Source organism: Miniopterus natalensis, chromosome X, assembly GCF_054644295.1.
Source record: "Miniopterus natalensis isolate mMinNat1 chromosome X, mMinNat1.hap1, whole genome shotgun sequence".
Taxonomy (NCBI): Eukaryota; Metazoa; Chordata; class Mammalia; order Chiroptera; family Miniopteridae; genus Miniopterus; species Miniopterus natalensis.
Genome location: NC_142103.1, coordinates 22,877,785 through 22,894,065, shown reverse-complemented (window position 1 = coordinate 22,894,065; position 16,281 = coordinate 22,877,785). Strand labels below are relative to the sequence as shown.

Genomic DNA, 16,281 nt, shown 5'->3' with positions numbered 1-16,281 from the left:
TCTCTCACATCTCTCTTATGTATATAGAACAAAATACATACTGTAACTACTACTTTATCTATTGGGGGTTAAGCAACTTGCCCCAAGTACCAATAGTCAGGAGGGACTAATTTCTTGTTGGACGGACACTTGTACATATTACAACTATAGAAATTGTATTAGATAATCACCCTGAAATATGAACAAAAACAGGAAATTCCTTTACTAATAGCTTATTATTTAAGGAATTTTCTTCTTTTGAAATAATTTTGGAACACAATTTGCTAGAAATAGAAACTTAAAAGGAAAAAATGAGATGGCACGCTAGATAGCTTTCTATGAGTTCAGAATTTAAAAACAAAGTCCTAAAAACTGTAATGAGGCATTCATTAGTTTGTCTTTGTGTTTGATGAAACAAAATAAGTAAGCTACAATTAATTCTGGGTAAAGTGTGAATGTGAATGATTATGTTGCCAGGCTGTGGCATCATTTTCTTCCTAGATTACTGGCTCAAATTAAATAATACCTAAAAGTGTAGCAAAATGTGCAAGATGAAATAGACATCAACAATTTTTTTAAAAGCCTAACAGAGAAGACACAATGACTATAATTGTTGAAATAATACATTTTGGTAACCCATGGACATTTGGTTATTGATTTTCAAATAATACAAAATAATCTGGTATTGAAAGAAAAGAAAAACACTTTAAAACTTCTATGGCAGAATACATGTAATCACAGTACTTTATATTATGATAATATATATATCAACCACATTTTACCAGAGATACGGCAAATGATGGAAGAAAAAACTGAACATGAAAGGAGTCAAGAATATTGACAATTCAGGAAAGGAAAAGGAATTAAATAATCAGGTTCCAGTTTTATAAGTTTTTTTAAATATAGAAACAGAGGTAACAAAAACTGTTCTTCACCTGGTAAGTGTGTACTCCCTGAGTCCTGAATGCAAATTCATGGCGGAAAAAGTACCTATGCATCCACGCAATCTTTTGTCTCGACCAATCTTCCACGTTACAAACAGTGGGCTGTAATGGAAGATAAAAATAGGGTAAATCAATCAATTCAACTTAAGTAAGTATTTATTGAGTATTTACTATATGCAAGGTTAGATGCCTGCGATAGAAAGACCAAATGACAGGACTTCAAGGGGCTGGGTCTGGCCCAATAGGACTGCATTTAGTAATAATTACAGCTACACTATATTGAGCATATCCTATGTGTTAGGCAGCACAGTAAATGTTTTAGACAAACTATCTATGTTAGCCTCACTGACACCTCTAGGAGACCAGTGCTATTACTAACATTTCTATTTTAGGTATGAGGCAATCCCACAGTTCATACATAAAGTACGAACTCAAACCTGGACAATCTTGACTACAGAGGCTTAAGCATCATTTTCAAAATGCCATCATGGCCAACTGCCTGATTACTTATTTAAACCTCAAGTTACTGATTGATTCATAAATCTAAGTTTAGAAAATCAGAGAGAAAATCACCAATTACAATAAATACTTAACTGAATATCAGGGCAAAGTATTGTGAAAGGTGCTACAGTAAATACAAAGTTGCCTAAAACATAGTAGTTGCTCTCTAGGAGCCAGTACAGGAGGCGGGCATGTTCACAGCAAACTCCCATAAATTAAGCTACTGGGATAGAAGAAAATTTCATCGAGCTTGATGATCTTCAACTTGGTTTATAAAAATGAGTAGGGTTCAGAGACCTGAAGGACAATGGTGAACATTAACGAAGTAATTCTCTGAAGCCAAAAAATATATTTTAAATTTTAGATAAAAGTATTGCCAATAGCCCAGCCAGAGTGGCTTTGAAGTTGAACGTCGACCTATGATCCAGGAGATCACAGTTCAATTCCCAGTCAGGGCACATGCCGGAGGCAGCCGATCAATGGCTCTCTCATCAATGATGTTTCTATCTCTCTCACTCGCTCTCCCTTCCTCTCTCTGAAATCAATAAAGACATTTTTTTAAAAAAAAGTATTGTCAATAAGTATAATTTCTCAAGCATCAACTACCAAAGCATCTACTATAATATAATGGCATCAAGAAAGTAATACAGTTTTAAATGAAGTTTAATACAGTAAATGTTTGGATTCTGCAGCAAACCACTGACAGCCTTAATTATTGGTTAAGTCTAAAAACAATTATTTTCATCAGAAGCAACTTTATATGTCGGTTTTATTAAATAAATTAAAATTTTAGGACATTGTGTAAAAAGATCAATACCTATAGTTGAGGATGGTTCCTATTAATATGAGTATTCATAGTATTATTGGTATAATATAGTGGATTTCAGCTTTCTAAAAATTTAAATCTTAGAGGGACATACCGTATGTCATTTATTTGTGATACTATGTCATTGAGTTGGAGAACATAGTCTTTCTTTAAAGTACTCTCTAGTCAGTCATCAGAGGTTGAACAGATATACTGTTGAAGCACTTCAATCACCCACCTCAAACATTTAAATTATGCTGAGTTCTGACAGGTAGCCACAATGGCAGACAGGTTCCCAAATAAACAGTATACAAACCAGGAAGCAGTATGTACTAAGAATTACCTTCTTCCAGAAACCAAATGCCCAGAGGCACTGAAAAAGATGACTAAAACACAAGGTCAAGTTGCTGTCCATGTTAGTATTCAAATGCTGAGTGACCTACAGTAAAGGTACTAAAATAAAAAGCAAAATGTAAATTCAAGGTTTTTTGTTTTCTACATCATGTGCACTGAATGTCTTATAACTTGAGATAAGATTCTAATGTTCCAGTTTGCTCTTGACTAATAGATCAGAAAGTCAAGAATTAGACAGAACTATTTTCTCACAAATACTAGTATCCTAAAATCCACATGTTATCTCTAAAGATGAATTTCACCTCTTCATTTTTTACTTTCTAACTTGGTGGAGTCAATGTCAGCAACCATTATATGAACAGTAAGATATCAATCCTCTCCCATAACACCACCTATACAAAATATCTCTATGTAAGACATGCCCCTTGGCAGAACCAGAACAAAGTGAATCACACTGTACCATATATAACATGTCTTTAAAATATCATGATGGCTTTTCAATAACACTGAACTAAGTGGCATATTCTCTTCCTCAGTGACTAAAGAGAGAAATCTAAAACTGCAAGTGAATTCATTTCCTATCAGAAACACAGAAATGAAAGTCATTTAAAAGTACTTTACTTTCACTTCTCTTATTTATCTCACTAAAATATATATGGACATCATTCTTACTATATAATCCTCTCTACTCAAACTAATATTCAAAATTTGTAGGATAAATAGACAAAGCACACATATTAAACACTATATTATGAAATATGTTGGAGGGTATTCAAACACATAGTGGGGGAAATTATACAGTTTCTTACAATGCTATGCTGTCACTGATGAAGGGATGATATATGCAGGAGGTAGGATGCTAGAGCATAAGCTGCATTTTGCCAGGCAGCCTGGGAGACAAGGTACTTCATACATAATAAGTAAGAGCATGGAGATGGGAAAATGTACAGGACCGCGGTCTCTTCTAGATTTAATGTTCTAGGAATTTTAGGAACTGTTGAACATGTGTTCTACAGAGCCCTCACAAGAGGTAAAGCAAATGCAGACTTGTCTGCTCTCTCCCTGTTCCTTACCAACATCCACTTTGGTACTGCGGGGAACTATCTGTGTCAAAGATGTGAAGGGTTTCTACTTGACAACTCCACTGAGTTTAGGACAGATGCCCAAAGATGGAAAAAATCAGGCTTTTAGTAGACAGATTAAAACTATTCCTTCATAAGCTGGGACTCTAATTTCTCATTTGCAAAGGCTTATCCAATGTCTTTTATAAAGAATACATATATGGAATTGAAAAAAACCCAAAATACCTAAAAGCACTATTTAATGGAGTAAAAACTTGGGAAGTTAATGATTTTAATGTAGACTGAAACAGAATATACATAAATGAGCACAAAAGATAACTTGAGAGTGATAACTATTTTGTATAGGGCAATTACTATAGGGACATCCAATATTATGTAAAATTTATATTATGTAAAAATAGCAATAAAGTTTTATTTTCCCAACACACAGAGGGAAAAAATAGGCAATTTCATTCTCAAATGTGTTATTAAAACATGTATGAGTTCCCAAAAGGACATAAGACCTCAACATACTCAGAGACAGATCAAAGTATAAAAAGGGATTTGAGCCTGTTAACAGAAGCTGCCCAATGACAAGGGTACAAGGAAAACAGTTCATAGTAAGACAGAAATGGAATGTTTTTGGAAAATAACTTTTACCACATGTTTTAAGGTCACCTACATACATTGAAAAATATACAAAATAGAAAGGGGCTCAAAATGAAATGAAATATTAATGGAAATGTTTACCTGAGGGTAACAAGACATTGCTTTTTAAGGAATTTTCCTATTTCTGAACATTTTGTACCACTACATTTTAAGAAATCTTTGGAAAAACTCTCTCCATTTTTCCAAGTCTGTAGACAGGAACAAGAAGTAACCACCTAATCTAGGTGAATCCTCCCTGCCAACTGGCAGCCAATACCATCAGGTCAATAGTAGTAGCTCTCAGGGAAATGTAGTTGCATGGAATCAGCAACAGTATAGAAAAGCAATGTAAATCTGGGCAGGATAGTCCCCAGTTCAAGTTGCATGCCACTTCCTATGCTCTTCTTTAAGACTATCCTATTGATGCAGTACAGAACAGGTCAGAAATATGTTTGTAGGAGAAGGGAACAACTATGAAACAGGTGTATTTACTTAGCAATATTAATTTATCATAAACCGTATTTCCCCTGCTATACTACGGCACAAACAGAGGTTAAAAAACACACACAAAAAAAACCCCAGCAGCCTTAGGCATTTTCAAGCCCCCACTCTGACAATTTGCTTTTCATTAGACTTAGATTACTTAGAATGAAGTTTGTAGGTGGTAACATCAACTATATGATATCAATCCCCACCAATATAATACTAATTGCTATAACAGAGGTATTTAACAAGGTTATTAATATTGTAGGTAGATATGGGTAAAGAAAGAACCTCTCTAGCTTGGTTCTTTCATTCTGCCTTCAAATAATAGTTGCTTCTCAACTATGTTCAGGTTCTTCTGCTACTTAGCTCAAAAATTCAACTGAATTACTTATAATACCCAACTCAATACCATAATTCCTCAGGACGTAGGGGCTCAGAGAAAAACAGAAATGGTGGAGTCTTCCTTCCACCACCAGGTTAAAACCTTTCACTTCTTATTCCAACAGAAAGTTGTGTATCTTATTTACAAATCATATAAATTACGAACTCAATTCAGAAATATATACTCAATATGGATAAATCTTGTATTAGTATGCTTGGGATGCCGTAACAAAATACAACAGACTAGGTGGCTTAAACAACAGAAATTTATTTTCTCAGTTTTCAGGCTGGAAAGTCCAAGATCAAGGTTCTAGTAAGGTTCTGTTTCTGGTGAGAGCTCTTCTTGGATTGTAGATGACTGCTTTGTCCTGATATAGCCTTTCTACCAAGCACTGAGAAAGAGCCAGTGAGCATGCACCTGAGCTCTCTAGTGTCTCTTCTTATAAGGACACTAATTCAATGGGACCAGGGCGCCATCCTTATGACCTCATTTAACCTTAATTATCTCATTATAGGCCCTATCTCCAAATGCAGTCACAGTGGGGGTTATGACTTCAATGTATGAATCTTGTGGGGACACAATCCACTCCACAGCAAATCCCCTAACAAAAATGTTAGCACATAGTTAAAAGTTTATATAATAATGTGTCTAAGGTTATTAGTTTAAAGAACTTTGAAGGGATTATCTTTTTCCTCCTCATTTTACAGGTGAAAAACAAAAAGTGACCCAGGGAGACTAAATGCAGAGTCACCAAGCTGGTTAGTGTTGGAATTTGGCTGGTTCTCCACATTTTCTTACAACAGATTTAACTGTTTTCCCCCAGTACTGGGGGGAAATTGTACATAGCAAATCTATGTTTCTAAAATACTAGAAAATAAGAAAATCTCATGTATACTACACAGTATCATGCAGGTAGGCATAAGCACAAATCTCCTCCTCCTCAGACAGACTAGCTGAGAAGATACCAGGACAAACTGGAAATGCTGGATAAGCCAGAAATACTAGACCCAATCTACAAACTTCTATACTATTCCCATTGAAAGCTCATAGCAAAACCTACCAGTTTATTTTTGATGGTTTCCCAGCACCTGTTCTGACTCTCTCTCAACCTTCTGGCTTCATTTTTTCCTATTGTTTAGCCAGCTTTCATCAAACTCAGGTGTTCTAGGGAATATATACAAATTTCCATCAAATCAAAATTCCCATTTACCACCTGATTGTTTAAGTAATTCATATTACTTAATGGGGCTTTTTCATGAATGAGTGAATGAATGAATGAATGAATAAAAAATTAATGATTAATGAATAAGGCTTAACTCTTCCAGATAATTTGAAATTCAAATTGATAGGAAGCCCTGAAAGGAGAGGAATAGAAATGGGTAAATAGGGATAAGGTTCTAATGCATTTTACGCTTCCACGGACACACTGATCCTTTACTGCAGATAAGGAAAATACACTAAATCACCATTAAAGCCTTATACCACAGTCTTCCCTCCAATCTTTGTAAATAGTCTTTATCCAACGGGGCTCAGGAAAATAAGGAGACACTGCTTAAACGACAGCATGGCTTAGTATTGAAAACCACAAATACATGAAAGTGGGAATCAGGAATTACCAATCTTTCAGTACTTTTCTCTACCTGGTATTCCCAGAAATTCTATCATAGCAGCATTATGTTCCTATTTTCCCTGCTTTTATAATGCCAATTTAAATGGCAAATGCCAGAGGAAGGGAGGCAGTCTAAAGTCTTACTTATGACTGGGAAGGTTGAAAGTATGAGTGTGTCTTGTAAATCAAGGATAATCACCACCCAACATACAACCAGGCAAATCACAAGCACACTTTAAAGGATTAGCTTGATTCTGCCAATTTTTGAGCTGAAAGAACCATTTCTTCCTTTTAGCTAGACCAAATCAACAATTTTCAGTAAACTAAAAAAAAAAAAAAAAAAAAATCAGTCTCAGACTTGATATACTGATATAGTCTGTCTTATTACTTTGTTTTTTATAGCTCCAAATCAGATGAAAAAGACTACCTGCATTGGAAAAAAAAAATGCCATATTTGCATATATTTTCTCTTTTTAGTTGACACTGCAGTGGGTATTAAATTTAATATATGGTAGCATTGTAAGGATGAAATAACTGTGGGATTTTTTTTCTGATAACAAACCACAAATCTTTATTATCTCAAAATCTGAGTCAGCTAAATTTCAAATGACAAATTGCTATAGATTTCCAGAATGAAATAACTTCTATTTGAAATTCCTATTCTGAAACCATTTCTTCAAAGAACTTTAAGGTTTGAGACTCAGCCTTTACTACCAAAAGAATTATTTTTATCTATAAAACAGACCAGGCTAAAACAGATGACCTTCTGCTGAAGTCTTAAGATTTCTAAAGTCAATAGCAAAACCAAGAGACTGGGATAACTAGATCCAGGAGCTTTAGAATGAATATTGATGAATAAAGTCAAATCTTTTTTACGCCATTAAAAATTTTTATGGAACAGTGTTTTGGGACTTCCATTTGACAATCTGTATGCTGGATGATTGGGAGAATTCATAACACTTTAAGCAAAACAAACTAAGGGTTTGTTTGTTTGGTCGGTTGGTTGGGTTTGGTACATATGGCTTACCTCCCCAGCTAATGATCTAACTCCTACCATCTTGTCCTACTCTGAGAACTCACTCAATTACTCCCAAAAATATGCTGATTTAAGCACTAACATAAAAAGAGCTGGAAAGTTATCCAGCTCCTTCATTCTAGATTTTTATCTTGTTTCTTATTCCAAGGAGATTTGATGCCATGTGCCAGCTTAATAAGTAAAACCTGCAATAAAACTTTGATATATTCGTTTTCCACGTTTTCTGGGTTTAGGAAGGTAATTGTTGTGATTTCAAAGTCTTGTATTGGATTTACCTGACCCTTTGGGAGAAAGCAGCTGGATAGACTCAGCTTTGTAGCAGGAATTCAGCAAGCCCTTCTTATTTTAAGGGAAGGAAGAAAGGTGGGAGCTAGGGATAAAGTACTCAAATCAGGGCTGTTTATGCTGCCTTTGCTCCCCCGTCCACAGTTCAACCTCTCAAGAACCTCTCTCTACTATTAAGTATCCAAGGGTTGGGGTTTTTTTGTGTTTTTTATATGGAATTGACATCCTCACCTCCAAAGTGTTTCTTTTTAAAAATCAACTCCATTAAAGTTATACTTATATAATAAAAGCATCTATTTTAAGTGTAAAATTCAATGAATTGTGACAAACATATACAAACATAACCTAAATCACAATCAAGGTGTAGGCAATTCCATCACCCCACAGAGGTTTTCATGCTTCTTTGCTATCCATCTCCCGCCCACACTCCTGGAATCTGGTGAACACTAACCTGCTTTTGGTCACTATTATTTTGCCTTTTCTAGAATTTCATGTAAATGGAACCATCCAATACGTAGTCTTTTGTGTCTAGCTTCTTTCATTTAGAATAATACCTTTGCTACTAATCCATGTTATTTGGTACTTTTTATTGTTGAGTAGCATTACACTGGATGGATATATCAAAATTTATTTATATACGCATCCACATAGATATTTTGATTGCTTCCAGTTTGGGGCCTCTATAAATAACACTGCTATGATAGTATTTGCGTTCAAGTTTTTGTGTTAACAAAAGTTTTCATTCTTGTTAGGTAACTACCTGCAAAGAGAATTCCTGAGCCATGAGTTGGTGTACATTTAACATTATAAGAAACTGCTAAACTATTTTCCAGTTAGCTGTACCAATTTCCAGTGGCTGTAGCAATTACACTCCTATCGGCACTGCATGAGTGTGCCAGTTGTCCACATCCTCACCAACACTTGGTCTTGTCTTTTTTAAAAAATTCAAGTTAATGTGTAGGGATATCTCATTATGGTTTTAATTTGCAGCTCTCTGATAACTAAGGATATTAAGCAACTCTTCAAGTGGTTAATATTCACTCCCATATCTTCTTCTGAGAGGTGCTTGTTCAACTCATTAACTCCTTACACTGGATGACAGACTGAATTGTCATCTTTTAAGTTGTAGGTTTTTAAAAATATATATATTCTGGATACCAATCTTCATCACATCTGTATATACTGCAAATATATTTTCCTAGTCTGTGGTTTGCCTTTTCAATTCCTTAATGATATCTTTTGAAGAGCAGATGTTTTAAATTTTTATGAAGTTTAATTTTATCTATTTTTCTTTTCTGGTTCATGTTTTTGTGTCCAATAGAAGAAACCTTTATCTAAAGGTCATGAATATTTTCTCCTGTTCTTTTCCAGACTTATAAATTTAGCTTTTACATTTAGGTTTGTGACATATTATGAGTTACTTTTTCGTGTATACTGTGAGGAAAAGGTTGAGATTCAATTTTTTACTTGTTAATATTTGGTGATGGATTTTATGTCTATGTACATAAGGAATATTGGTCTTTGGTTTTCTTTTCTTGTAATATCTTTGTCAGTCTCTGGTATTTACAGTGCTGCCAGTCTCATATAATGAGTTGAAAAGGGTTTCGTCCTCCTGTGTTACCACAAATTTGGTTTATTTGTTCCTAACGTCTTTTATAGAATTCACCATTGAAGTCTTTGGAGCTTAGATTTTCATTATGGAATGATTTTTAATTATAATTTTAATTTCTTTAATAGATATAAGGTTATTTAGATTTTCTAGTTCTTTCTGAGTTAGTTTTGGTAATTTGTGTCTTTCAAGGAATTCGTCCAGTTCCTCTAAATTATAGAATTTGTTGGCATGAAGTTTTTCACAATATTCCCTTATTATCCTTTTCATACCTATAGGATCTGTAGCGATACCCTTCTTTCCTTCCTGATATTGGTCATTTATGTTAATTTGTATCTTTTATCTCTTTTATCTTTACCTATATAGTCTAGCTATAGGTTTACTAATTTTGTTGATCTTTTCAAAGAGCTGGCTATTGATTGATTTGTCTTTATTGTTAGTATTCTATTTTATTGATGTCTACTCTTCTAATATTTTATTCCTCTTATTTGAGGTTAATTTGCTCTTCGTTTTCTTGCTTCTTAAGATGGAATCTTAGGTTACTGATTTTAGATCTTCCATATCTTAAAGCTATAAATTTCCCTCTAAAGCACTGTTAGATGTATCCCACAAATTACAGTGTGTTGTTTTCATTATCATTCAGTTCAAAATATTTTTTAATTTCCCTTAAAATTTCTTCATTGACCCATGATTCATTTAGAGGTACACTGTGTAATTTATTTATATTTGAGAGTTTTCCTGATATATTTTTGTTATTGATTTCTAATTTAATTCCATTTTGATCAGAGAACATACTTTTTATTATTTCAGTTCTTCTAAATATACTGAGGCTTGTTTTATGGCTCAGAATGTGGTCTATCCTAATGAATGTACCATGTGAATTTGAAAAACAAAGATGTATTCTGGTACTGTCAAGTCCAGTGCTTTATAAATGTCAATTAGGTATAACTGATTGGTAGTGCTGGTCAGGTTTTCTATCTCCTCGCTGGTTTTTTGTCCACGTGTTCTATCAATTACTATTAAGACTGTTGAAGTATGCAACTTAAATCATGGTTTTGTCTATCCTTACAGTTGTATCTGCTTTTTTTTCTCTTCATGTATTTTGAGTCTCTATAAGTAGCATACATTTAGGATTGCTGTCTTCTTGATGAATTGACCATTATGAAATATCTCCCTTATCCCAGTAATACTGTTTGTCCTGAAGTCTAATTTGTCTAATTAACATAGTCACTCCAGCTTTATGATTAGTGTTTATATGATATAGCCTTTTCTGTCTTTTTCCTATCTATGTCTTCGTTCTTAAAGTGGGTTTCTTAGAGTTAGTACATAGTTGGGTCTTGCATTTTTATGCAGCCTTTTAATTGGAGTATTTAGACTACTTATATTTAATGTAACTTTGATATGTTTGTCTACCATGTTTATATTTGATATTTGTAGTTGTGCCTTTTTTGGTGGTTATTCCAGGTTGTATATGATGAATCTTTAACTTACTGCAATCTACCTGCAAGTAATATCACATCACTATACCTATAACATAGGGACCTTAGCAGCATACTTCCATTTCACTCTTCCCACCCCTTGGGGCTATTGTTGTACCTTATATAAATTCCATGATAGATTATTAATTTTGTTTTAAACGATCACTTAATTTTAAAAGAAATTTTAAAATGAGAAACAAAGTCTTTTATATTTACCCCATACTTACTGCACTTATCTGGAGCTCTTCATTATACTGTAGATATCCAAGTTTCCATCTGGTATCATTTTCCTTCAGCCTGAAAACTTCTTTTAATATTTCTTGTAGTACAGGTCTGCTGGTGACAATTCTTTCATTTTTTGTTTGTCTGGAAAAAAATGTATTTCACCTTCATTTCTTTTTGCTTTAATTTTTTAAAGATATTTTCACTGGAGATGGGATTTGAAGTTGACAGTACTTCTTATTTTCTTTCGGCACTTTAAAGATCTCATTCCACTGTCTTCTTGCTTGCATTTTCTAATGAGACCTATGATTTCTTATCTGTGTTCTTCTGCACGAATGTCTTTTTTTTCTAGCTTCTTTTTAAATGCCCCCTCTACCACTGGTTTTCAGCAATTTGATTATAATAGTTATATTGTGAATTTATTTGGTTATCCCATTCAAGAGTTCATTGAGCTTCTATGAATTTATAGTTTTCATCATAATTGGAAAATTTGTCATTATTTCTTAAACTGTTTTTTCTGCCTATTTTTCTCTTTCCTTCTGGAACTCCAATTACATGTACATTAGTTGGTTGATATTGTCCCACAGTTCTCTGAAGCTCTCTTATCTTCAGGTTCTCTCCATTCTCGGTTGCAGATTGGATAATTTCTATTGTTATGTCTTCAAATTCATTGATCTTTTCTTCTGCATTCTAATCTGCTATTAATCTCATCCAGTGAATTTCTCATTTCATATACTATACTTTTCAGCGCCAGAAGTTCTAATTGGTTCTTTATTATGTCTTCATTTTCTTCCCTCATTATATTCATGTTTTACTTTCAATTGTTCAACATATTTTCATAGCTGTTATAAAGTCCTTGTCTGCTAATTCTATAACCATAATTTCTGATTCTGTTTCTATTGGCTGACTTCCTCCTCATTATGGATCACATGTGAGTGCTTCTAGGAATGTTTAGTAATTTTTGGATATCAGATATTATAATCATTATATTTGTGATTGCTTTGATTTTACTATTTTCCTTCAGTGTATTGAAGTTTGTTTTGTCATGCATCAAAATTATTTGTGGATAATTATTTTTCAACACTTGGTTTTAAGTTTTATTAGACTGGATTCAGAATACCCTTTACTCTAGGGCTATATTACCCCTTTTACTAAGGTATGACCCTTCTGGGGTCTCTACTGAATACTCTGGGTGTTCAGCAAAATCTCTCTACCCTTGTTGTAAGAACTCAAATGTCTCTCAGTCCTGTATGAGTTTTGATAAGTTTTCAGCTTATAGCTCCTGAGCAATTGTTTTTTGTCCAGCCCCATGTGCTTCTCTCAACACCTGCACAGATTCATATTCAGTGAAAGAAAAAGGGGACATGTATGCAGATTTCTGGAGCTATTTCTCTGAGTAGCTCCCCCCTCCAGTACTTTGCTATATAAATTCCTACCATGTAGGCCTCCCCACCTGGGCTCCTATCTCTCTCTCAACAATTCAACAAGACTGAAGGCTCTGCTGGGGTTCTCTCTCACAATACTATGGTCCAGAAACTGCTGCAGGAAAAAAGCCAGGGCGAGCATAGGGCTCACTTTGTTGGTTCCCTTTTTCTCAGGGATCACAGTCCTGTGCTACCTGTTGCCCAATATCTGAAAACAGTTGTTTCATATATTTTGTCCAGTTCCTAGTTGTTTATAGGGTATTTGAGGCAGAAGGAAACACATCTTATACCAGTTACTCTCTCATGGACCAAAATGGAAGTCTCAAAGACCTTCAACACTGAGTTAATTTAAGGGTCAAACTCTGGTATGTTTCACCTATTAAATTTGAAAAAAACACCTACCACAAATAGTAGAAGACTACAGCAAGCAGGAAAATGGTGCAGGAAGAAGAAAGCAAAAGGAACAGATCTCTTTAGCTCTGACAGGTAGTGAGCTCTCAGAAGAATATGAAGTGACTTAAACAATTTCAGGGACAACGTAGTGCTCGGAACCAAAAGGTTAGAGATGTCACTTAAAAATATCAAATCAAGAACTCTAAAATCCAAAGTAATGAAATTTAAAAAATCAAAGCAGTCAAGTAGAAACTGAACTTAACAAAAGTGTCAGTTACCAGTCACACTGATATTTATTTCTTTAGCTCCATGCCAAAAATAGCTCACTCCTCTTATTCTCCCTCCATACAAGTTTTTTTTTAATGCAATCTGAATAACCTTAATTTACAACAGCTAAAAAATCTTGAGGAAGTTAATAATCCTGAATGATGTATGATGTATTTATGCTTTGTTACTGCTATTTTTAAAGGGTTATTTTTTCAACTATGACTGTTTAAATAATCTTATGGCACAGCAATTTACCTCACTACTGTACCAGGTAATACTCAGTTTATCATATTCTTAATAGCCCAAATCTTGCAATCACAGTATCATATCTATAGAAAGGTAGTTGACTAAGGACAGGAACTTCACATTATCTAAACCAGATATGCCGTTATTTTATGATGGAACAAACAGAAAAAATACTTTGATATGTGCCATTATATTATCATATCAAAAATTATTTTTAAAATTTCTCACTAACACATCAGACAACACCGTTATAGTTCAATGTTGAGAAAGTACATTGAGTCAGCCTCTAGTGTGGGAGGCACAGAACAACATACGTTTCCACAGAAAATGCGAATAGCAAGTGCAGAATAGATTAGGAAAAAGACAAAATCCATGAATGACACTGGCTGAGAAACTGAGGTAATAAGGTAGTGAAATGAGAAGGAAACAATTGCTTGCTTACCTTCTTGCTTTACACTTCTCTTTAGGTAGTCCTATATAACTGCCTACTTCAAAGCCTGTAACTCTAAACAAATGAAGCAGAAGCTAAACAAAAAGATCAAACTCCCCGGGAAGATAAGAAAGAATACAACAGCCCGGCCAACAAACATCAGCACAACAACTTCCTCTGTATATTTAAGTGCTCTGACTTACAAAGCCTCTAGCTGAACTGCTAGGTACATGGCAGACTAGATTAGCCAAATGTAATGTATAGGGTGTGGAAGTGATGGTGACCTGTCAGCTTCATCACATCAATACAACACGAAAGTAAAATCTGCCACCTGAGCTATTGAACATGCTCATCCCTGAAAGTTAATGTTTTCCCTGGAGTCCACCTAGTCCTCTTCTTTAAAATCAGCAAGAACAATACCCCAAACCTTTGCTTTTTAGATAAATCCCACAGATAAAAATAATTTAAACTAGAGCTGTCTCTTACTTTCAGATCTGAAATGCACATATGGAACTTCATACTCAATCCAGGGCTTCCATACAGATGGAGAATAAAAACACAGAACTAAACAGGAGAAATGTAATTTCCTACCAGGCCTGCCTCTCCCACCCCTTCTTGACATTAAACACTAAGTTTCCAGTTGAAGATGCAGATATTGGGACTCTACATGTCTCAGTTGAACACTGCCATACTGATGAAAAATTTTTTATTTGAAAAGTCTTTCAGTGACCAGCTTCATGCTACCACACTTGCCCAGCATCTTTCCTCATTCTGCCAGTGTAAACATACCACAAAAGCACCTCTTCTTCAAAGAAATGAAACTGAGCAATTGCAAGATTATTGTATTTAGCAACAAAGAAAAGTTAATCAATTAAATACAAATTGTTTTCTATAGGAACACATTTCTCATTTTGTAATGTAAGACAGCAAAATTACCAAATGATTGTTTTACTTATAATTAACTAGTTCTCATATACACTACAAAATTACATAATATATGTGTCTAACCCAATGCATGATTTACTGAATGGTAGTGCTATTTTCACCCCAAATCTGTCTGGGAAGATCAGTTTCAATTAGAGGAGTCTGTATTACAGAGTTTAAAATAAATGTGGTTTTATTACTTCGGGGTACATTCAAATTTACCTGTCCACCATCGCCCTCATTCTCTACTCAAGTGGTACTTTAATAAATAAGTTAAATAGCCCTATCGGAACTGGCTCAATGGTTAGAGCATTGACCTGTGGACTGAAGGGTCCTGGGTTTGATTCTGGCCAAGGCCACGTGCCTCAGTTGCAGACTTGATCCCTAGGCCCAGTCAGGGCATGTATAAGAGGCAACCAATCGATGTGTCTGTCTCACATTGATGTTTCTCTCCCTCTCTCTCTCTCTTCCACGCTCTCTGAAAAGCAATGGAAAAAATATCCTCAGGTGAGGATAAATAAATAAATAGAATAATTTAATAGATGAAAATAACTGGTAATCAATATACCGGCCATGTAAATGGAAGTTATTTTATACCTAGAACAAAACCAACCTTATCCATCTGGCCCACATGAATGATCATCAATTCCAAAAATGGAAAAAGAAAATATGATTGGAAAACAAATCAATAAGATTTCTACTGCTGAAATATGGGAACTCTTTAAAATAATTTCAAAGTACAAAAGGAAAACTAACTCTAATTACCTGCGAATAAGACAAAAATCATCATTTTAAAATTACAACTGTATAAAAAATAAAAGACACATAAAAGGAGCATTTTGCAAATGATCATGACAATATGTATAAGTTTGTGTATATATATGTGTATATACACTACTAAAAATAGCTTACTTTTATATGGTATATTTATATTTACTTTGTGTCAGGCTTTTTTCAAGTGTTTGCATGTAATAATTTTTTTAATGTTTTTATTGATTTTAGAGAGAGAGGGAGGGAGAGGGGGAGAGAGAGAGGGAAACATCCATGTAAGAGAGAAACAGCCATCAGTTGCTTCCTGTATACACCCCGACTGGGGACCAAACCAAAAACCTGAGCATGTGCCTTGAAAGGGAATCAAACTGGCAACTTGCACATGGGACAATGCTCAACCTACTGAGCAACACTGGCTAGGGCTACA

General features: G+C 34.5%; 1 protein-coding gene across 1 annotated transcript in view; it reads right to left on the bottom strand.

Annotated features, from left to right (window-relative positions):
- Positions 1 to 16,281, bottom strand: part of AMMECR1 (AMMECR nuclear protein 1) — a 105,275-nt gene that overhangs the window by 56,292 nt on the left and 32,702 nt on the right. The window contains exon 2 of the mRNA XM_016198259.2: positions 915 to 1,025. Within this exon, the coding sequence (XP_016053745.2) occupies positions 915 to 1,025 (111 nt within the window). The remainder of the gene's footprint in view (positions 1 to 914; positions 1,026 to 16,281) is intronic.